This window comes from Cardiocondyla obscurior, linkage group LG02 (genome assembly GCF_019399895.1).
Source record: "Cardiocondyla obscurior isolate alpha-2009 linkage group LG02, Cobs3.1, whole genome shotgun sequence".
Taxonomy (NCBI): domain Eukaryota; kingdom Metazoa; phylum Arthropoda; class Insecta; order Hymenoptera; family Formicidae; genus Cardiocondyla; species Cardiocondyla obscurior.
The window spans coordinates 6,989,368-7,014,305 of record NC_091865.1 but is presented as its reverse complement, the minus strand read 5'-3'; the positions used below and the strand labels follow the sequence as shown (position 1 = coordinate 7,014,305).

Below are 24,938 nucleotides of genomic sequence, written 5' to 3'. Positions count from 1 at the left end.
ATAATACCAAACTTATTGTTCACTCGAACTAATTACAAGGAAATTCGCTACGAGCCGTCACTCGTACTAAACAGGTATTACCGTGGAGAAAGGTTTTAGCAGTATATTCTAACATCTCGGACTGATTTTAATTTTAATAAAATCCGCTATGAGTCGCCACGATCTTGTGTGTCCACGCAAGTAGATGCAAGATCTACGGAGCCGTCATTTTCGACGTTTCAGTAGTGACACGTGAACAGCGTGTTCCTCGTTTTGAAAATTGTTTTGCGGCGACAATGGAACGTGGACGTTGCGCGTACAGTCCATTTGGTCACTGCTAATCCTGGACCACTAGAAGGAACTCCCGCAGGATCGCCGCTCTTCGGCTGAGACCGTCTCTAAGAAACATCTGATACGCGCAAGCAGCCGGAAAATTACTGGCAGAATCTGTTGCGTCATGCCTTCTAGAAGGAGCAAGGGTGGCCTCCTGGCGAGGGTGAACTTTCCTCTTTACACCCTGCAGATGCTTACCAGCAGGCACATTTTGGTAGGGGGTGGTGGCGGCTCCTCTAAGACTGGCGTTGCTAACGGATTTGTAAGTTATTAAACGTCTCAAAGTATTTATTTAATTACTAGCAGAATTCATCATTTCTTCATTCTTTTATGGCAGGAAATTTTTGAGTTATCACACAATGGAGCACATTTTGTTGCTGAAGAAGTGACAAGGCATGAAACAGGTCCTAGTGTCGTTATGAACTGTGCCTCTTACAACAATGGCAAGAAAACATGGATAGTTGCTGGCCAAGAAAGCCATTGTCAATTGTATAATGTAAATCCTAAAGTAGTTACTTTAGAGAATGGAGAATTAATTAAAGGACAAGCAGCATCAAGTAGCAAAGATGGTCTTCGACACAGAAAAAATAGTGAAAGAGTTGAAGAAGTTCAGTCACCAAAAGAGAAAATTGAGGAGACCAAAGATGACAATTCCAATGTTAAAAGCAAGAAACTTCAGTTAATTCTTAAGCCAGCAGATAGTGTGCAAACAGTTTTTGGGTAAGACATCTTGCAGTGTTTATCATGTTAAAGATTATTATTATTTTTAATGAGAATTTTTTTGCAGGAATGGTGAGTCTTTACAAAGAGTTGTTAGAGTGAACTTACAAGGAACAATTATGGCCACAGGTGGCACAGATGGTCGGATCAAATTGTGGAAATTTCCACAGTTGCTCAAATTGCATGAGCTTGATGCCCACAGCAAGGAAATAGACGACTTGGATTTTAGTCCAGATAGTGGTCTGCTCGTCAGCATTGCGAAAGATGGGAAAGCTCTCTTATGGAACGTAAATGATGGTACAAAAAACAAAGAGCTTACTTGGACATCACCGGATGGTGGGAAGTATTTGTACAAAAGATGCAGATTCCGAAAATTATCGGAAGATAAAGCGAAAGTTGATTTATTTATGCTTTCCAATGCCGTCGCAGCGAAGAATCCTAGTTTCCTTCAGTTGTGGGACGTCCATACCGGAGTCATCGCTAAATTTGCATCGTACAAGGAAACTCTATCAGCATTGGCAGTTTCCGATGACGGTAAATTTGTGGCCGTCGGCACGATGTTTTCAGGCAGCGTTGATATTTTTGTGGCGTTCAGTTTGAGAAAAGCCCTTCATGTACCTGGAGCCCATAGTATGTTTGTTACCGGTTTAGAATTCCTGCCAACGGAATTAAACGGCCCAGCGATCACCAGTAACACAGAGACCGCGGTCGTTAGTATTTCTGTAGACAACAGGATTTGTATACACAGCATACCGTTCAGACGTAAGTAGCTAATTAAAGTAAATGAATAAAAAAGAACTCGCTTTTGAAGTAATTAATGTTTATATAAATTTTTCTTTATGTTTCAGATACACTGCCATTTTGGTTTGTTATAATACTAATAGTTATATGTATATGTGCTGCGTTTATTATTTGCAGTTATCTCGGTATATGACCCACGAAATGTACAACCGAGCCGATAAAATGGGACATTGTTCTTTCTTAATTATTTTAATTGTTACATTAGTACAATTGTCCGCGCATGTAAAGAATTAAAAATAATTCAAACGCACGATTCACTCATAAATGGTGCTCAAGAATATTACATACATAGACAATTCGTAGGTTTATTCGCGTTTATTCGCGTAAACCAGGTGCTAACGGCATCTCGTCGCCTATACGACATGATTAGCTTACGAAACAAATTACATCGTGACTGTGAATGTGCACAGGATTAAAGTAAGGATATTCTTGATTTGTTTAGTGGTTAAAAGAATTGAATTCGCTTAATAGTTGAATTCATCAAGGAAGATAAAATGTTTAGGAAGCATTTGCGCGCGATTAAAATATAGACGTGACGTCAGTCGGGGTGCTACTGTGATAAAGAATGTTGGAGTGCCTCTAATACTAGGGCCACACCAATAGCACATTTATGTACATATAGATGCTACGTTTTATCAGTTTCAGCGCGAAAGGAAAAATTTAACAGCGCGCTACGTCACGATTATTCTTCTTTCGCACGAGAACGCTTGCGCGGTTTCATTTATGACAAATAATTCGAGATATGCGTTTCTCGTACTTACGAACGACTATGTTCTATGTCTTTTTTCGTTCTACAAATGAAAATTCACAATAAATCGCATTTATGTATATTACGTACACCGATACGTACTAATGTATTTTTTTCTTTTAATGTATGTATTTTTGTAAGACATGCACGTACGCAGATGTTGAATATTTTTATTGTTATAATTGATGTGCTAATTATTAATGTTTCGCGACATGAGCTTATGATGAGTACCAATGCTGTTATTTATTCAAATACTTCTTTAAACTTGATTAGTTTTTTTTTCATCTACATTTTCTCTGATAATAAAAAGCTTTTTGAGTTATCTCGCTATGTGGTCGCTAAAGATTATGCAATGAATTTATAAGTGACTTGACACTCTTGAACACTCTGTTGATAATAAACAAATAGATAATTTTCAACGACTATATAGCGATTAATATATTAAATAATTAACAATGTCTTATTAATAATCATCTTCGTCGATTATTTGAATTTTAATATTTATTTTTTTATATTAAACGTAAGCTCAACTTGTCATTTTTTTACTCAAAGTGATTCTATCTAACTACGTTAAAGATAAAAATATTTAATTAATCATATAGATTTTCTCGTGTCAGTACAATGTTCTTAAAGTTCAAACAGTATGCAAATAATCCGTCGAGCGGTGCTTAGAATTTGCATCCAAGAGTTTTACTTCGTAAAAGATGATAAAGATTTTTTTGTCATCTCGTTATCAAAATTAAGAAGTAATAGTCAAACAGAACAAGAAATAAGAAACTTTTGATTATTTTTAAACAACGTCTTAGAGATGAATATTCACGCGGCATGTGTTTCATTTTGTTATATGATTCAGACAGATTTTTTACCACAAAGCGAATTTAAGTTGTCGAGAAGTGTCAAAGAAAAAGAAAAAAAAACCTAAGTCCGTCTAGTATCTCAAATTCAAACAAAGGATATCGTACAAGTTCATTGCAATTCACAGGAAGTTTTTTTAACACTGGCGTCGACAGAACTTTTTTTTTTTTTTTTTTCAAGAATATGGAAGCCTACGGCAATAACTTCAGCCACTCGCAATAGTCAACATCTTGAAGATCGCAGCAAACATGTTTTAAATACTAAAGACTTGTCATTCTCCGAAAGGATGATTAATGAAACCGTCTATTAGTCAGCTCGTGTTTCTTTGACTTTTCTTTTCTGTTCTCCATCCATTTCACATATCTAAATAAACCGTCCAGCATTTTAATTTTCCACGCAAATAAACATTTGTTATTTACTTCAACACTTTTGTAAAAGACGCAGCTGGTTTTTTATATTTTGCAATAAAGCTCTCCATTTAGGAGAGATTAATGCAAATTGCAAGCGAGTTATTAATAAGCGATATGATAGTTGGAAAAAACAAAACAAAAAAAAAAAAAAAAGGAAAGCAAATTCTCGCGCAAAGAAAAATTTCAAATATGAAGAAAATTAATTCTGTTGTCGCGTAACATTACAGTATCGCAACTATTACAAGGAAAGACTGTCGTAAACGATACGCGTTCAATGGGACGAATCGAATTATGTCAAAGGCTGATAAAGGTAATTGGCCACTATTTTACATTAATGCACCCGCAATCAACCGTAACTCATTATAGGGCGGCAACAAAATAGCCAATCGAACTGTGTCTTGGCTCTCGATACATTGTATATCGAAACATATATTGAAACGAACGCGGTGGCTTACTTACGATGCCATTCTTTACGTCATTCAACCGTTAAATATACTTAAGAGGTAATTAATACAGCAGAATAATATCGCAAGGTTAAAGTAAGAAGAATATTGACTGATTCTCTATGAATAAGAGAGCCGTGGCATTTAAACGGCGGGAAAAGATAAGTCTTGGGAACGAGAGATTAGAAAATCTTGCAAATCGAACATCAGCAAGGTAGTCAAAAGTTAACGAATCGCTTTTCCTTTTCGCGTCGATTTATAAGATTTTATGGTTTTTCTGTTAATCTCTAATATTACTTAAAATTACACACATTACGTGCAGATCTTTATAGGAAAATTGATACGTGTGCGTGCGCTCGTAACGCTTATCTGCGTTCATTGTAAAAGTGCGCTCGCGCCGGTACTTAAGATTAGAGGGAAAAAGAAAAAAAAAAGGAAAGAAAGAAAGAAAAAAAAGGCCAGGAGAAATTTTTAGTTCGGGACACGAAGACTAAAATCGTTTTAATTATATTGTTCGCTCCGACGTTTTTGCCGCATTTAACCGCCGCCGTTAAATACCGATCATTTCGACTCGAGTACTATTGCATCACAGGAGTGCGCCGCATTGCTAGGAGTAATCGAGATCGATGATAGTGATTACCGAAATTATCCGTTTTATTGCTTTGTAGTTTACGCAATCGTTTATCTAAGTGCATGTTTGTTGTATGTAATAAATTTGTATTATTTTTTTTTTTTCCTTCTAACACCCGGCCCCTCAGCCGGTACACGCGAGTCTCGGGGAAGTAATTTGAGAATCGCTCACGCCAAGAATCATTGATCTAATTACGTAAGGGAGAGGAAAAGATGCGAGTTCGCGGGCCGTTTTGCACATAGATATATCTGCAAATGTCGATTTGTAGCCGTTTGTCACCAAGAACTAGCTATTATTGTTTCGCGTGCAAACATCGCAATCACGGCGATCGGAGGTTGTGCTGGACCGAAGAGGAGGGTCGTCTGAGTTACTCCCAAGAGAACGACGGTATAAAGGGGACCGCGCGTAAGTCTCGTACGCACTAAACATACGATTGAGAAAGAGGGAGAGAGCCGTAAGTCTCGCCGAGGGAGCACAAAATCAGCGAGTGCGTTGCATTTTCCCGTTCTCCGAAAATTTTTCGCTCGCGTTCCAAAGTGATCGAGGTCTCCCGGCGAGGCGATTTCTTCATCGCCGCTGTCCTTTAAAGTTCTTTCCCGCGGGCGTACGAAGTAAACGATTTGTGAGAAAAAGTGTCGAAAAATTCAGACGTGACGCGACTTCTCGTCGCCGACTTCTACCGGAGGCGCGCTCGGCTTTGTGCATCCCTTGGACCGAACGACAGGTACTTTTTCTTTTTCTTCTTTTCAGAAATAACGCAGAAACGTAATTAAACATTAATTAGAAATTAACAATTGTAGATATTATAAAATCTACATACAATTATATATATTTAAAATTAAATGAATTTTTATTTCTACTTTAACTTAAAATGAAAATAATTCAAATGAACAAAATGATTTTATATTTATAAGTTGTTTTATAAGTGGCAAGTTTAAATAAGCTCGATCAACGTACAAGATATACGTACTTCTTATAAAAAAAAGAAAAAATTTGTATTGATAATTCTATCTAACCTTGGCCCTGGTTCTTCAAAGAATGTTAATTATTTTCTGATAACATTTTATTTCTTATTATCGACGGTATAAAAAAATTGAATTTTTACTCTAATTCTTTGTTTCAATGTCCAAGGTGGTACAGCAGCAACTTCTGATTCTATGTACATCGTCGAAATAGCCGTGCATTAAAAGCCGGTATTTTTTTAATTTAGACACCGCCGCACGTGTCGTGTTAATTAAGTAATCGTTATTAGTGCAGTAAAAAGAGAAAAACGTGCTCTCTTTGCTCGATTCGGTACTTTCATATTACCAGGAGAGATTAAGGAATTACATAATTAAAGTAATGAGTCTCGTAACGCACATTTGGTACAGCACGTATCTACTTTTTTTTTTTTTTTTTTTTTTTTTGCATTCTTGCGTGTAAAAGCGTGGAATCCAATTTACTTTCATCGAGACTAAAATCTTCACTTTCATCGCAATGAACGGAGATATTATTTAGTCACGCGTAATTACATAATATTATTTTATCTTACTGCAAGATTTGTATCATAGATTGTATAGACATGTATCTAGTCTCATGTTCGTTGAACCTACGACTTTACGTCCGTGCTTTTTTCAATTGCACAAATATAATAAAAAATCTTTTTGTCGCAGCGCTATTTTTCAGATATAAATCGTGTGCGTACGTGTGTGTACAGAATGCAATTGTTAATCTTTTAGTATCTAGTCAACAATTTGATACAAAAATATATAGCGGTGGAAAACAGAAATCGGTAAATATGCTCGATGGTACATGAAACGCAATATCTATAAACGATAAAACTAATAAAACATCGGTATCTCTGTAATAATAAAATTAAAACGATAGAAAAAGCCCCTGGAATTAGCTTGCGGTAACTCTGCGAAATACAAATAAAGGACGGTCTCACAACAGAAAATTCCATTGTTTCAATTTATAAGAACTTCTTTTTTTAAGAGTATTTGTTGCATATTAATTACGCATCGAAATAACACAGGATAATATATATAATTACACGGGATAGTATAATAAAGTAAAAAATCTTACAGATTCGCGAAATTACAGCGTGGTATTTTACAGATAATAGTTATTTTTTCGCAATATTATCTTATCGTACAGTTTTAAAAGTTTTTTAGATGATAACCAAATGTCCATTGACCCGAACGAAAAATAGTTTGTCAAGTTAAAATACATAGATTAAAAAATTCCACTTATTATAATTTCTATTTTTGTATCACATTTTTAAATATTTCTTCATCGGTTTAGATAAAAAACATGAGTTAGTTTTAAATGATTCTTGCAACACAAATAAAAAATTGAAAAAAAAAAAAAGAAATACGTTCGATTATCGAGACAACAAGCGAGTAATAGAATTTCTACTTTTTTTTCTTTCTTAAAAATATAAGTGTAGTGCGTAATTAAAAAGAACCACATAATAAAATATTAAAGAGATTTTTATCGTAAGAAAGAGAAATAAAAATAAAAAAAAATTTCTTTGTTATTTAGCGAGTAAGAAACTAACAAGATTATTCGCAAGGTTTACTTTTAACGTATGAAATGCGTGAGGAAGAATAAGACAATTGTTCGCGAACTTTAGCGTGAACCAGATAACGTACAATTAATGATTCTCTACTGTGTTTTCCAGCTACTGTACGAGATGTGCGCATTATGAATGGTGTTTGTTCGTGTCTTTATTTTGTAGACGATAAGTTTTACATGTAATGAACGGCCGGTTTGATACTGGAGAGAAAGAAGATCAATATTTTGCGATAGCAATCCGATTAAGTAAATTGCGTTGTATCCGTTTTACAACTAACTACATTTCTACTCAAAGTTCCATGTCGTGGAGGCATATAATTTTCTTTGTTTTAACCGACTGTCGCGAATTTTCGTTTCTCGACGACGTTGTACTATTTTAAATTAGCATATCTTTAAAGAATTATCTTCGAAATTGTATTCGAGATACGAAGCAGGAAAACGCAGGTGAAAATTAAAGCGGCTGGGACAATAATAACATCGTTATTTGCACGTCATCGATACCCGTTTTGCGATACGCAGTTGTACTATCATCTCGTAAGTCAATACGCTAAGCGGGGAAAATATCGGAGAAAAGTGTCCATGGACTGTACCGAGAAGGGAATCGCTTTGACCGTCATGCAAATATCGAGTAAGGTGCTAATAGCATCGGTAAACTCACGGTGAACAGCGTTTAAATTTACTTACACCGCAAACAAACGGGATCGCACGTTCACATATTCGCACATACAGGCGTAACGACGCGAATTAGATCACCGAAAGTTAATTAAGAGCTATCTGCGAAATCAGCTCGATATGATTAGATAAATAATCAAAACACTGCGTCTTTCTCAAATAGAAATGCGCATCTCAAATTACAATCGCTTCACTTTACTTACTTGTTTTAATTTATTTAATAGCCGTTAATAAAATTACATCGCAAAATAATAAGATTGCGAGAGAAAAGTTCTCCAAAGGGGATGATTAATGTCGCGTAATAACAGAAGTACGTTTATTGGTTCTGTCTCAAGATTACTTTTTTAGAATATAGCCTTAAGGAACAGAAGAGAAGAGCACGGAAAGATTCGATGATAGTGTCATACAAATGAATACATTCAATCAAACTGACAGTTATATATAAATTATATAATTGACCTCGGCTCGTTAACTGTAGTCCCGATTTAATAACCAGGTCGTTTTGCATTTGTTTCAGAATTCTGCAGTCAAGGTGACAAAAAGAAAAACTTAAAGCGAATCGGGTCACAGCCATGAAATCTGCAATCGCGTTGCAGCAATTTAAAAGTGAGTAATCTAAAGATTACTTTGTATCTAATTTAATTTGTAATGTGAGAACGAGTGAGTTTATTATCTAACGATAGTACCAACAATCGTTACCAAATTGTAATAAATTTAGAATTAAAACAGAAAAATACATATACATTATAAATATATGTGTATTTTTATGTATGACTAATATAAATTTTGATCGATATTCTAATAATATCTTGGAATTTTAATGCTCATACGTTAGTTATTTCATTAGAATAATAAACTCGTTATGGAAATAACGTAAAATTGCTCTATGCAAAATAAAACGATAAGAAATCAATTTGTTTTACATAATTATTAAAATGTTATTAATTTTACTGGTGCATTATCTCGCATATTAGAAAAATGCTGTATTTCTTGTATGTCGTATATAATTTGTAGCGATAAAAGTTGTCCCGAGTCTTCGCGATAAGATTATTAGCTCGCTGCATCAAAACTTTTAATAAAAATTAAAATGAGAGATCTCAATTAAGTCCTTTTTATCACAGATAACGCATACTTTAGGTCAAGGTAAGCTGCTATCTATCAGGTGTTATTTCAAGGTGTTATATATTACATATATTAATTATCATATATTAAAGAAACTAGAAGAGTCTAGAAGAGCTGAAAGCCTTACAATGAAATGGAACGTGCGCTCAAGATAGTTAATTAAATGTATTATGACAGAAGAAGTCTTTCGCACATTTAGAATTTGCTTCTTTCCCTCAAATCTTACATTTTGAACGGCCCAAGGAAACCTATGAGGCCTATCGTTAATATCAAGAATACGCGGAATACCGGAAATGACAATTCGCACGGTATTGAAAGTATTTTAAAGTTCAAGAACTGTAGCCTATAGATTTGTAAATTAGATGTATGCTTTCGAATATGATTCTCAGAAAGATAAGAGTAAGAGGATATTTGAGATGCGTTGTACTTGTACATATGACCCTGCGAATAGAGAATCCTTAACGACATTTGTTGCTTAATGGATGGTATGACTTTGTAAGTCTTTTCAGTATAATTAGCTGTTGAACACACCTTGTTCATAAGCATGATAATAAACTCGCAAATTTTTTTTATTTGAAAAAAATAAGTCAATCTAAATGAGAATGTCGTAAAGTTTATAACAATTTCGGCAAAAAAATGTTTAACGCGGGAATAAATCTATTTAACAAGTTCATATTTCATCATCTTTTTCTTCAATACGCGAATAAGTTCCGGGAATTTACTCAGAGACATTTTTTTTTTTTAACAGCCTAGGATACTAAACATTATTGACGACAAATTAACGGCCTTAAGACACGAAAAGATTGTTGCGTGTGGTCAATAAGTCGTGTGACACACACGCATACACCTACACGAGACAAAAACGACGGTATTGAGCTGAATTCCGCTCGAATATAATCCACCTTCTTTCACAAGATCGAGTGAAGCCGAAGGTGAACGGTTGGCAAATATGTATAGAAAAATACCGCTTTTCGGCACATTTTGGCACAGGCTAAGCGTAAAGTGAAACAATAGAGATTTATAAAAATTTATCAAATACTTTTTCATCCACTGTCGATTTATATATCGAAAATAACTCGTTGTGCATAATAATATATGTGCTGTAACTGTTTACTTCGTTCTGCGTTACTTGATTGAGGGACTCATAGTCCACGTTTGGCATAATCGATGAATCGCTCGTACGAAAGAAAACAACTAAGAACTATTACATTTTGCATATTTTAGACATTCATATTTATTAGTCTTACGATTCCTCAGCCAATGATACTAAAAAAAAACTATCGTGATTTATAGCTTGCCGATATTTCACTTATTTAATTAAAAACTGGAAATTAACTCTTGCATCTGCAACAGTTCTTGCATTATAAATAATAATTATTAAGCAAATAATAATTGAAAAATTATTTTTAAAAACCGATAATGCAAATAAAGATAATTTTGTCATGTAGAAGCAATTCTTTATTTATGCGTAAACGTGCTATGTATTTTCAGTTCAAAGTTTATAGGAAAGAATGTACAAGTACCAATAAGTTGCACGTGTGCATGCAACTACGTACAATTAAAAAAAATAACACGTGTCGCTGCATTATTATTTCGCACAATAGTAGAGTAGTTATTGTATTTTACGAATATCATTTCAATATCTTATCGTGCATAATTAAATTTTAAAATTTATTAGAAGAAAAACGCTCTTTGCATATTAACTTCCGGAAATTATTACATGAAATTTATTACACATTCCTCGTACAGTACAATAATGTACCAGTGACATTAAAACACAATAAGTTACAATTAGTCAATAAAAAAGTATCTTTTTTTCTGTTCTTTTTTTTTTTTTTTTATTTTGTAGAATGCATCATTTTATTCATAGTAGGCATCGGATGTAGTTCCTTGACGTATATGATTTACATCACCGATCCCATGACCATGATATTGGAATACGTAAGTATCTATAAATAACGAAAATTATAAAAACAAGTCTAGATAAATAAAACAAAAAACAAGTCTATGCAGATGGAGAAAAATACTTTCGGCGCAGACATTTAATTGTTTAATTACAGGTTATTATATTGATGTAAGTGAATATTACTTTTTCAGAACTTAGAAATGTCACAGCATTCGCTACTTTTTTCAATATGGAAAAAACCACCATGTAACATCTATTTAAACGTATATGTCTTTAATATTACCAATCCGGTAGAATTTTTAAGCGGCAAGGAGAAGCTCAAAGTTCAAGAAATCGGGCCGTATGTGTATCAGTAAGCATGTTTTTCTTTCTTATTATTAATATTATCAGATATTATGCGCGCGTGCTTTGCGAGCAAAATGTTTTATGTGTCACCATTTAATTAAATTGCAAATAAACGTGTAGTGGCAAGTACACGCGAGCTGTAAATATTTTATTTATTTTTAGAGAGCATCTCGTAAATGATAACATTACGTACAACGATAACGATACCCTGACTTACGTCCCTAGAAGAACGGTGGTTTATGTCCCGGAAATGTCCACCAGGGATCCCATGAATGACATAGTCTACGTTCCGAACGTACCATACTTGGTAAATAAAATAATAATTTAAAATAATTAATTACTAATTATCAAACTAAATGCAATATTAATCTATTACGTTCATATTAATGCCAGTTTCATCGAATAGATATTAAACACGTCGGAAAAACAACTTACGCATAATTCTTTCATTAGTTATTGTCGATATAATTCTTGAGAAACGTAGTTGTCATTATTATTAAGACTGCAATTTTTATTACTTGCAAGTGACAAAAAACTCGTGATCTCGAAGTAATCGTAAAGCAAAGACGCCATTCTGTTTTCCTCGACGTAATAATTGCGAGAGATAAAACAAAATTCTGTATCTTCAAATTTAATAATATATTCACTTTGATTTTCGCTATTAATATAACGCAATATTGTTGAGATTACTTCGTAATAAATGATAAAAGTAATTGTTTGTGAGATAAATTTTACGCAGAGACATTTTCACGCAGGGTGTCTCGTCCGCTCTGAACAATGCCGGATTTATAGTGAACTTTCCTCTGGTTCAATTGGCAACCTTAATGAACGCGAAGCCGATTCTCAATATTTCGGTGTACGAATATCTATGGGGCTACGAGGACTCGTTAGTAAAATTGGCCAGTAGAATCGTGCCAAATTTTATCAACTTCCAAAAATTCGGTCTCCTGGACAGGGTGAGTAAAGCTACTTTTGTACTTGAACCGACGCACTGAAAGGCGTAAGGTATTACGAATACGTTTAACACTTGGATACAATCGTGGAAAATTATTGGAAATATATTACTTAAATCTTGTTCGTTTGTAACGCAAAGAAGAGGCTTTCTCAGTACTTTTTATGCACTTATATTAATTCTATTCAAATTTACTTGCGGCAATATGTACACACCGCTTCAATCGTGTTATTAAATCTCCTCGGTCATCAATTATTAATATTTCTCAAGCGTTAGGATGTCTAAAAATTTTAACGGGGAATGCGCTTCGGCGCATTACTTATCCGCCGGCAAAAAGAAACCGTTTTACAGTTATCACTTAACCAGTTTGGAGTGCGTTGGTCAATCAATGAATTTATTGCGGCCTACTTCTTATCGATAAAGTTAATCGTTAGTCATATAAAAACACGGCGCACTTTGGTAGAACCGGACGTAGAAGTTATAACTTCGCCCGTGTGGGCTTGCTTTCGTCAATTTCCCGTTCGAGCGCATAAAGCGGCTATAGTTTGAAGTCTCGAAAGTGTCAGCGGCACGGGGTGAGATCTAAAGGAAGAGAGAAGGGGTGCGTTTTAATTAATCATACGCCGGTGTTCATTCGCGATTACTAAATCATTGGGTAAACTGGTTAGAATCCAGACGCATTTCTGTCGAACGCGCTTAACGTGCAGTCTTGTGCAAAACGTGTCAGTAACCATTCGTCATTATATCTGACCTTTGAGTGAAAAAATGTACGTCTACTTACAACATTACTGCAACGATTTATTTCGTCTCGTGTCGGGCAACTGACAATAAAAAAAAAAAAAAAAAAAAAAAGGAATTGATCAATGGAGATTTCAATCTCCGACGCTACGTCATCGGTCGGTCGCTAAAAGATCGTGTACAATCGCACTGTCGAAGATTGGAAGAGCACTTATAGGTTTTGGCACGAAAAGAAAAACCGGTTTCTTCGGGTGTGGACGACTTGACCTTCCAGAATAGCACCGTGATATTTCAGTCCCATTATTTTTTGTTCCCCCGCGTTTGGACTTTGTACGAAATGTGGCATGAAATTATCCCAAAGCGATCGAAATTTTGCTCCTGGTAAAAATAAATTTCCACATATCCTGTCTCTGAAATCCCGGCCGTACGCAAATTCACTCAAGCGCACGCATTCTCTATGCACGATTAGCTATCAGCAACACTGTCTATCTAATTCTTTCCGTTTTTCCCCTCTGTCTCTCTTTCGATTTTTTTTTTTTAAATTAAATCTTATCTGTTAAATCCCGCGTATATGTGCCGGATGGCTTTCGTGTAAATTAATTATTTATTTTAAAACAGAAGGCATTTACTCTATAATAATTTAAATTGCATACTTTTTACACATCGAGTTATACACAGTCAAATTACGCATTGACTTAATAATATCAATTCGTTGATATTTAAAGGAATATTTTATAATAATAATATATATATATATATATATATATATATATATATATATATATATATATATATATATATATATATATAAAGATTAATTTTAATTTAATTTCTTTATCTCTTTTTTTTTTTTTTTTTTTTTTTAATACTCCGTCTACTTTAATACTGTAATTTTATAAGTAATTTTAACAGTTCTACAATATATTGGTACCTGTGGTTTCTTTCATGTTAATTATAAAGAATATAGTAGTGGACGTCGAGATCTTGAATTATATATATACATATATCTTCTTACTTTTCTCGTATTTTCTTTATAGATTACAAGTAACAGGTAGTATTATTTGATAATCTATGGCACAACCCTGATCATGATTATGCGGTAGTACGCGCGAAAGCAAATGGAACAGTGTCGCGGACCCGTATGTCTTGAATTGCTGTCGCTTTTCGCAATTGCGAGCCGCTGATCCTTTCACTATTTACACACGCTCGTTTCAGGGTTCACGAGGTTAGTGTTAACGACTTAAGCACTGCATGGTCCCAAGGGATACGCATGATTTTCGCACATACTCTTTCCTTACCGAATTAATAAATCACACAGTCTTGTTATACATTAGACCGTGCATAAAAAGATCTTTTTTTTTTTTTTACACGCGAGGGCTTAAAAAAAACTTTATGAGAGAATTTGCACAGTGTTTGATAAAAGTTTATAATATTCGTCCGTTACAAAATGCACGTCGTACTTATATCGCGATAATAATACTTATAAACAGATTTAACAAAAATCTCGATTTAATGATAAATTACGAGCTTTAATAATCAATAGGTTTATTTATCGCTTTGTTTTTGCTTCAACATAATAAAAGTTCTATTTGACCAGCGTATAATAATAATCTTACATTGTTCTGAACATGCATATATTAATCTACAAGCAGATAATTAATTCATTAACACAAGCACCAGAAGGAAAAAAAATGTAAGCTCGCGAAAGAGATAAAATGTGTGAATCAATTACTAATCGTTTAAAAATTGCATTGCTATCACGTAATTGTGCAATTTATTGCATTATTGGCTCCCATGAATTTTATCGATAAGCCATAATGATCTGTCATAAATTAATGTTTATTTTGTCTTTGATACTGATTGTGGAAATGCGTCGCAAATATTATTTATTTAAAAAAAAGATATGCAACGCTGCCGAATTAACGAAACAATTTTTCAAGCAAAACTTAAGCAAAGATAACTTAAAAAGGCCGCATCGTTTGTAAAGAGAACAATTAATTTTCAAAGAAATTAAAAAAATAATATGCTTGGAGATAAAATTTTATATAAATTTATGAAAATTTATATTTGTGTCGTTGGCAGATGTACGACGAGGGTGAGAATATAGTGACGGTAATTCTTAAAAAAAATGCCGATATGGTAGAAGAAAAAGGAAGGTATCTCAGTATCGATCAGTACAATGGCAGTCCTGGAATGATGCAATGGGGATACGTTGAGCCGAAAAGCAACGAAACGAGAAAAGAGTAAGTTGTAATGACGAAAAAATACTGCAGAAGTGAGCTTTTATATTTCACTATAACAGGCAATAACTATCGTTCGAACGTCAATATAATATTTTCTGTTGTTTTTGAGTCACGCGCGACAAAGTATGAAGCGACATTTTTTCATTTTGCCAAAACGTGCTAAGTGACATATTTTAAGAGCATCATAAAAATTTATGGTACGCTGTTATTGAAAAACAAACGACGTGTAAATTGAAACACCTTTAGAAGCATAAGCTATGTGCGTAAATAGCATCGCGGAAATTATTTTTCGCGGAAGATTAGAAATACTGGCGATGTAGGCAACTCGTGCAATTCTTTCTTTAATAATTTTATTAAGTTAATCTCTATTATTTGTTTAATTATAACAGAAATCTTTTTCCTCGTTTTAGAAATACAATTTGTAATACGCTTCAAGGCTCTACGGAAGGCATCGTATTTCCGTCGTTCTTGGACAAACGTGCCACTTTCAGGGTCTTTAGGAAAGCGTTTTGTCGCCCACTACCAATAACGTTTAGAAAAGAAGTTTGGGCGGATAATGGTCTGCCAGGATATCTTTACACCCTTAGAAACGATTTCGCTGATCCACCTGATCTAAACCCTGACAACGAATGCTACTGCAGAAAGATGAAAACCTGCCTGAAGAAAGGATTGTCTGACGTAACGCCGTGCTATTATAGTACGTATTTTATTCGTACCGATTCGTCGATAAATGTTTCTTAATAAAATATAAAACATAAGAAATTACACGATAGAACACGATCGCAATTCTAATTATCGCTGAGCTATTTATAATTCCATTGTGTAATCGCTATAGCTTGCGACGAGTTTACGCCATAGTCATATTACTTTTCTGCGGGTCATTTGCCTTAAGTCCATGGTAAATTATCGTGGCTTTGATACTTTCTTGTTCAATGTCAACAGTCACGGAGATACACGTGATTTCTCTAAAAAGATGCGCATTATCAAGAAGTTTACTAAATAATTTATTTCTTTGATTCAGATATCCCGGTCGCGGTATCGCTACCACATTTCCTTGACGCCGACCCGAGTTTACTAGAAAATGTGGAAGGTCTAAAGCCCGATCGAGAGAAGCATGGCTCTTATGCAATTCTACAACAGGTAAATGATATTTGATATTCAAAATAATTGCTATTTGTTGTAATTTGAAAGTATAATTTTGTATTAATTTTTATAGTCACATATTGCAGAAATTTATTTTTATTTTTGTCTACGAAAGACATTGGCGCGTCAAATTGATTAACAGCAAATATTGAAGATCATAATTTTCATATATATGTATAATTCCTATATATGTGTATGTATATATTTTTACTCACCACTTACTTACATTCTTGTATAATTAGGATTAGATAAGTCTTACGTGCGGATTATTCAATCGCCATGTATTTTCTTTGAATTGCGTATGAAGAACATGTTTGAAAGTGGTGCAAGTTATCTTTTACTATTTTAATCTTATCTAACGTCCATGTAATGATGACATAGAAACGAAACCGCCGATATTAACAGTTTTTCTAACATACATTGTAGTCGATACAAGCTAGTTCTTTTTTATATTTTGCGCATTTTTTTTGCAAAGCTTTTTTTTTATAAATAAAATCTCTTAAAATAAATAAAACGTTTGTAAAATTGTTTGTTAACAAAAATAAAAAATTCTAACATTTCTAGACTTTTTAACATTTATTTAGGTCTACGACTTGAGCACTAAATAATCATATTTATCTTCGCATTTTCTTTGTTTTGTTTTAGACGGTCGGTGTGCCAATATTCTTTCATTCCAGAATGCAAACAAATTTGGTGATGCAACATTCACGTTACAATTCTCAAATTGCGGCATTTAACAATCTTACAATACCATTATTCTGGTCCGATTTGGTGAGTAATCTACAGCTGTGCAACTGACATACAAAGATCTCCTTCTGTGAAAGCTATGATACACATATCTCTCTCCACTTTCTCCAATCTGCTTTTTTTATTGTACCTATAACTACTAACTATCCGCAACTCGCGGTGCAACGTTATCATCCATGTTTTCACGAAGAAATATTACTCAATATTATTTCAAACACGCGGATTGATAATGCAAAATAGTCATAAACGTTAATAGTAATATTCAAGTATAGATTAATTAATTTATATAGAACGTAACATTATTATTTTTTTTTTTTTGCAGTACATTTCACCGTTGCCGACCTACCTAGTCATTGTGCTAAAATTAATACTTCGAATCTTGCCAATCGCGCAAACAGTGCTGATGTACCTGCTTGGTGTTATCGGCGTGACGACGTCAGTGTTATCACTGATCTCTATCATATGGATACTTAATCAACATCATCAGCAGGAACAGGAAATGGCCAAAAGTAACGACAATCCCGATTTAAGAATACCCTTATGTAACGGCCAATACACTTCCATTAATATTTTACCGACAATAAAAAGGATGTCGAAAACAGACTGTTTGATAGATAATTAGACGTCGTAATTAATGGTTGCTGCCACGCGTTAACGAAAGTACGAAAAAAAAAACTACAATCTTCTTTGCAAATTCGTATGTATTATTATTGTTATTAGCGCATGGTGCAATGTAACTTGGAATGAAACGAATCGAAGAAAGCCTGTATTTCTTATGATTATTCGCAACACTGCATTAACGAAATATAAGATCGTCGTTATAAGACGAAAAATCTTTAGATAATGCACGATAAAATGTATGTACATAGATCTATGTATAAACGAATGACGTATTGATATTAAATTTTTGATATGTATGTTTCAGTGCAGTAATATTAAATTGTAAGTTTAAAAATGCAGTAGATAAGATAAATTGTATAATTATAATATATATATTAATATTGTAAATTATAGTAGATAAGAATATTAAATTAATACATTTAATAATTTTTTTTATGCTTTAAATGTTATTAAAAATGTTTACTACTTTCATATTATTAAAATATTATTATTTTAATTATAACGCCATTTATTCAATTTAAAAATATGAATATAATAAAAATTAACTATAATTAATTTTAATAATTATTAGTTTCATATATTAAATTATACGTAAAAAATTAAAAAAAAAAGAACAAAAAACAGAGAACTGATAATATATAATATTAAAATGTGATATTGTAGAACATAGTATCATGAGTAAATCAAATTTTAATTTATTCAGAAAAAGTTGCTCATATTCCTTTTTTATTGGTCCGTGAAGTGGAAATTAATAAGCAATCAATATATGACGGAATTAATAATGTGACAGGTCTAAAAGCATTATGCAAACGCATACATTATACTTCATTCGTTTCTAAAAATATTTCTTAATAATTGAACAGACTAAAAGAAATGTTACATAATTCTTCCGTATCTTAATGCTAATTTTATTTATTAATCTATTTTTTATACTGGTATAATATAAGCAAAAATATAATGGATTACAAAATAAAAAAATTCGAGAAGATTAAAAAAAAAAAAGATAAAAATCTCGTCTTTTTAGAGTGAATTGCGTAGCAATTTATACGTTACTAGAACAAGGCATGTGCACGCTTATCGTGCGCTATTTTTCGATAAGTCTCAATTTGTGCACGTCATTATAATTAGGGACATTAATTAATTACAATAATTTCAATATAATTACAACCGAGTAATTTATGGTCGACGACGTGTTGCCGATTCAAGATACTTAATTACGAACTACGAAAAAAAATCATGAGACTTACCAGTCAGCATGAGCTTCAGCGGAGTTGTGGAATACTGCCGGTGACTGTAACATAAAATAAAACATATTAATGTAGACAACATGTTAAAAATTAGATTAATGTAAAGATAGGGCTTTATTTTTATAAAGATTTTATAAAAAAGAATTAACTCTCACCTAAAAGTTGCTCCGCCGACGCATGATGCCCTTCCCGGGCCTGCTCCTCCTCTCAGATGGGACGTGTCGAGTCATCCTTCCACAAGTCACTCGCGAGATAATCCACGGCACTCCCGTCCGTTGTATCTTCGATCTCGACACAATTAACTGGCTCTAAATCGTAAAGCGAGGTTACCTTTCGTTTTGATTCTCGTCGGCGGAATGAACGATATCGAGAAGTAATGACAAGCGGTGAATGAGACGGGCCGCGATATGAAATATTTTTCGAGCACTTTATCTACTTGAAGTTCCTTAAAAATCACCTGCTCGAAGCGGGATGAGAGCCTCGACCGCGACGAAGAATACGCGCGAGGTGCAGATTTCACGCTCGGACAATGGCGATCACCGGAACTCGCTGAATGCCGCTGAAGGAGATGGCGAGTAAAGCGGGTTGGTTATACCGGTCGCGGGCTACGCGGCTAATATCAGGTCGGACGCTCCGTGCACTGCACCCGCTTTGTAACCTTGTCGTTCCGAAGCATTTTTTCGAGGCACAAAACGAAGCGCAGAATGACGAATAGAATAACACAGGAGAACAGAAAATGATCGTTCGTTTCATTGTTCACGATTATCGTTCACGAGTCGACGACGTCGACACTTATTCGTACAAGACTATGCTCTTCGCGTGGCCGGCGTGTCCTCTCAACTGCGCAACGGGTCGCGTAAACTATTAGCAATTAGACAATTTATGGAGCGTTATGATTGGTCGGCGCGCTAGATTTTTTAAATAAAATTAATAATAAAAATTTTTGTAATAAATTGATTTCTACATTTTATGTGAATAAAAGGTCGATCTAAAAAAAGTCGTGTTAAATTGTATTAGTACAAAATTATCTTTAAAAAAAAGTGAAAAAGAAGTTTATTTTATTTATTTTAAAATGTTTCTGATTTATCGTTAAGTTATACTATTGAAGTCTCTGATTGTCTAACCATATATGATAGCGCGTTGACTCGTATGTATGTGTGATTGACCGTGATGCGTCAATCAGGTAATAAAAATTACATCTGTGTTTCCAACCTCAAAATTGGGAGTAACCTAACCAGTGCAGGTCGTGCTTCCTGCCATTCCTGCCTTTCTTGGTGCTTCCACAAGAAAACAACTCTTTCGTCTAAAAATGTCAATAAAACGGCGGTTATTTTCGCATAAATAGAATTCGCGCATCTTAGATTATGTTATAAATAAAAAATCTCCTGAGACGTGTTTTCATCGGACAACTTAAATTCTGGAATTTGAAGAAGCGTAAAAGGAAGGCATACAAATTGTCACCGACTCTCGTAACGACGTGTACGAAATTATTCCTTAATTTCCATTCAAGCAATAAAAAAGCCTTGCACGTAGCATTGTAAATCTTTCATGATCTGCCGCGATCAGAACTCGAACTTTCGTAATTAATGATTATTGAATTACAGCCAGCATAACGAAAGCGTGTATCAATGCGTCTATATTTAAACCCAATGTGCCTATTTATGTCAAAGACGGCACGCTGAAAATAAACTCGAATCTGGATAGTTCCACGTCCACGTTATTTGTAACGCGACTCAAGCGAATGCTGATCCATTCTGAAAATGAACATTGAGCGAATCGAATTACAAACTACAATTATAAATTGCTGTGAAGTAACTAAAAAGAATTGCATAGATTGCTTCCAAACTAATTTTGAAATTTTCTAAATCAATTGTAAGTCGTCATTAGATAAAAGGTAAGGCATACAACTTGGAAATAATTTTTGTTCTTTTTTACACTTTTTAACAACTTGCCTAATATAAAAATTATTATAATTACATATAAGACAATATATAAAATGTTACTTGAAATATTTTCATATAAAAACGTAATATATGTTGTATATTTCAGAAATATATCAATATGACAAAATCAGATATGACTCCACAGGAATGGAAAGAGAAAGGTAATGAAGAATTTAACAAAAGCAATTGGTCAGAAGCAGTAAATCACTATACAAATGCTCTGAAATTAGTAAAGGAGGATAATACTGAGAAGGCAATATACTATAAAAATCGAGCTGCTGCTTATTTAAAGCTGAGTGATTATGAAAAAGTAATTGAAGATTGTAATAGTGCATTAAAAATATGTTCCAACGATCCCAAGGCATTATTTCGCAGATGTCAAGCGTTAGAAGCATTAAAGAGATTTGAGGAGGCATATCGAGATGCCAGGAATATTATTTTAGCTGATCCTAATAACAAAGTTATTCAGCCCATAGCAGCACGTTTACATGAAATTGTACAACAACGCCATAAGGAAAATTCACGTGTTAGCACTAAGGTAACTATACACAACAATAAAAAGCTACTAACATTATAATATGCAGAACATACTGTTGTATTTAAATATAATTTTATTTTGTATCAGGTTTCGCAAATGCTGGATCTAGCATTTGACATGAATGCTGATAATGAAAAACGGATAACTGCTATAAGTAATGTGCTTGTGCTCGCACGTGAAAAAGCAGGCGCTGAAGAAATCTTTAATATAGATGGTGTATCCAAAATTACACAACTCACGAAAGTAGAAAATAACGACCAAATAATTTGCACTGCAATTCGTATTATAGCCGAGCTTTGCGCGAGCGATATTAACCGAACCAAGTCTATTATAAATGATGTTGGTTTGCCTTGGATTCTAGAAATGATGAATAGCACTTCTAAAGAGAGAGTCAATGCATCACAATATTGTTTGCAGGTATACTATTAAATATATTATGCATAAATTCCTCACAACTCATGAAAATTTATGGTATATTTAAATTTCAGACTATATTAAATACTTATAGCGGTATGGATAATAAACCCGATTCAAAATCCGACAAGACTTTATGCGATACACATAAAAAAGAAATAGACACAATTCTATCGTGCTTGTTGTACAGTACAACGAATAGAACGATAACAGGCCTTACTAGAGATGCAATAATAGAACTTCTTATGCGTAACATTCATTACACTGCATTAGACTGGGCTGAACGATTAGTCGAGCTTGGTGGTTTGCAGAGATTGATGGAAGTGGCCAGTGAAATGGAAGAATTCAAATACGAATCATCGATGAACGTCACGTCGTCCACGCGAACAGTAACCAGCGTGTGCTTAGCAAAAATATATGAAAATATGTACTATGATGCAGCTAAAGACAAATTTCGTAACGCCATCGATGAATTTATTAAAGACAAATTACTTTCACCTGATATAGAATCAAAGGTATAAATTTAAAATTTTTCTTTTTTTTTCTTGCCACTTAAAACTAACTAAATAGAACTGTAATTTTTTAAATATTTTTTGAAATAAATTGTTTTATAATATTTACGAAGCAAAATTTAAATTGATTATTTTATAGGTGCGAGTAGTGGTTGCGATTACAACTTTATTAATGGGCCCGTTAGATGTTGGAAATGCGGTTGTGGCTAAAGAAGGGATTTTAGAGATGATTCTTGTTATGGCAGGAACAGATGATGTACTGCAACAGAAAGTGGCTTGCGAATGTATCGTCGCCGCTGCAACCAAAAAGGATAAAGCTAACGCGATTATAAGTCAAGGTGTGAATATACTGAAAAAACTGTATCAATCTAAAGATGATTCAATTCGAGTTCGAGCGTTAGTAGGTTTATGCAAGTTGGGCAGCTCTGGAGGCACAGATGCGACTATTAGACCGTTTGCGGATGGAGCGACGAAGAAGTTGGCTGAAGCTTGCAGACGATTCTTAATTAATCCCAAGAAGGACAAGGATATGAGAAAATGGGCCGTTGAAGGTTTGTCGTACCTTACTTTCGATGCCGAAGTCAAAGAAAAGTTGATCGATGACCAACAAGCCGTGCAAGCGATGATCGAGCTTGCCAAGACTGGTGATCAGTCGGTTCTTTACGGTGTAGTCACAACGCTGGTGAACTTGTGCAACGCTTATGATAAACAGGAGCTCATCCCAGAAATGATAGAGTTGGCGAAATTTGCGAAACATCATATTCCCGAGGAGCACGAATTAGATGACGTTGATTTCGTGAATAAAAGATTATGCGCGTTAGCAAAAGCCGGCGTAACCAGCGCTTTAGTGAGCCTCGCCAAAACGGATAGTCAAAATAGCAAAGAATTGATATCCCGTGTTTTTAACGCGATATGCAGTCAACAAGAAGTGAGAGGAATAATTGTTCAACAAGGCGCCACGAAGGCATTATTGCCGTTAGCTCTAGAAGGCACAGATAAAGGAAAAAAGCAAGCTTCACAGGCCCTGGCTCGTTTAGGAATTACGATAAACCCCGAAGTCGCGTTTCCCGGTCAAAGAATCATGGAAGTTGTTCGGCCGTTTATAAATCTTTTAAGCCCGGAATGTTCCGCGCTCGAGAATTTTGAGAGTCTGTTGGCTTTATGCAACCTGGCTGGTGTTAGCGATAGCGTTCGAAGACGCATATTGAAGGAGGGAGGATTTCAGAAGATTGAGGCTTATATGTATGAGGATCACGACATGTTAAGACGCGCATCCACACAAGTTATGAATAATTTGATAATGTGCGAAGAAGTAATTCAATATTTCGAGCAACAAAACGATCGGGTTAAGTATCTTGTAATACTATGCGAAGACGAAGATCAAGATACTAGCATGGCAGCGGCAGGAGCTCTGGCAATGTTAACGTCAGCTAGCGAAAAGGCTTGTGAGAAAATTTTCGACTCGAAAGATTGGCTAGAATCTTTACGCTTTTTACTCGCTAATCCAAACGACGACATACAACATAGGGGTGTAGTAATTATACTGAATATGATGAGAAGTACGAAAGACGTTGCTGCAAAGCTTATCGAGACAGATATAATGGAACTACTGATGGCACTGAGTAAAAATGACACAGTGCAAAATACGATGATTAAAGAACTAGCATCTAATGCTTTAGAAGCTGCTGCAGAATGGAAGTTAATCAAGAAAAATATCAATGAGAGTGAATCGTCGCAAACCACTGATATAGAACATGTCGACTAAACAATTCATGTAAACGTTTAAACGAAATTAATTGAAATTTAAATGTCTTCCTTATATTTCAAAGTGCCTTAAATAATAAAAGAAGAATTGCTATAAAGTATAATTTTACAGTAATGTATTTATACGATCATAATTATATTTATTTTTACTTTATTATATATTTAAATATTCGACTACCAAGCAGAGAGAAAATGCGTCCCGCTTATTTATTATATAAATTTTCTAAACGGCAACATTAAGTAATTAATTATACATAAAAATATTGTATAAAATATATTAATTATGAAAAATAATTAATGTCACGAAATCATATATAAGACAAAAAACCATTCGTATGAGAATTATATATCCAAATCTAGTATTAATTAAAATTAATATCGTTCATCAAAGTGTATTAATTACTAATCATAATATATCGTAATATTTATAAAAGTAATTTATCCCTAACCAATTCTTCACTTATTTTATCCCAAATTTTTTAATTGATATAAAAAAAAGCAATTTCTCATAAATTTTATTATTCTTAATTGTTTCAACAAGTTAAAGTTCCAAAT

At 34.0% G+C, this 24,938-nt stretch overlaps 3 protein-coding genes across 4 annotated transcripts; all 3 read left to right on the top strand.

Moving 5' to 3' along the window:
• The first annotated feature begins 177 nt into the window (after positions 1–177).
• On the top strand, positions 178–2,670 carry LOC139113335 (guanine nucleotide-exchange factor SEC12). Its single transcript, XM_070674424.1, has 4 exons — positions 178–574; positions 650–1,032; positions 1,100–1,794; positions 1,881–2,670. Exons 1-4 carry the CDS (start codon positions 437–439, stop codon positions 1,964–1,966), a joined length of 1,302 nt encoding a protein of 433 aa, XP_070530525.1. The 5' UTR covers positions 178–436; the 3' UTR covers positions 1,967–2,670.
• Positions 2,671–5,032: 2,362 nt separating this feature from the next.
• Positions 5,033–18,467, top strand: LOC139113328 (scavenger receptor class B member 1). Its single transcript, XM_070674411.1, has 11 exons — positions 5,033–5,644; positions 8,666–8,754; positions 11,120–11,211; positions 11,368–11,528; positions 11,684–11,828; positions 12,277–12,477; positions 15,294–15,454; positions 15,865–16,151; positions 16,476–16,594; positions 17,243–17,368; positions 17,667–18,467. Exons 2-11 carry the CDS (start codon positions 8,721–8,723, stop codon positions 17,964–17,966), a joined length of 1,626 nt encoding a protein of 541 aa, XP_070530512.1. The 5' UTR covers positions 5,033–5,644; positions 8,666–8,720; the 3' UTR covers positions 17,967–18,467.
• Positions 18,468–20,310: 1,843 nt separating this feature from the next.
• On the top strand, positions 20,311–24,831 carry LOC139113321 (protein unc-45 homolog B-like). 2 transcript variants are annotated; one of them, XM_070674395.1, is made up of 6 exons: positions 20,311–20,691; positions 20,817–21,106; positions 21,262–21,693; positions 21,781–22,110; positions 22,182–22,622; positions 22,759–24,831. In XM_070674395.1, the coding sequence occupies exons 3-6, from the start codon at positions 21,274–21,276 to the stop codon at positions 24,382–24,384; spliced, it is 2,817 nt and encodes a 938-aa protein (XP_070530496.1). In that variant the 5' UTR covers positions 20,311–20,691; positions 20,817–21,106; positions 21,262–21,273; the 3' UTR covers positions 24,385–24,831. The 2 variants fall into 2 exon arrangements, with proteins under 2 accessions (XP_070530496.1, XP_070530497.1); XM_070674396.1 differs by lacking the exons at positions 20,311–20,691; positions 20,817–21,106 and having other exon boundaries at positions 21,335–21,465; positions 21,531–21,693.
• Positions 24,832–24,938: the final 107 nt, after the last annotated feature.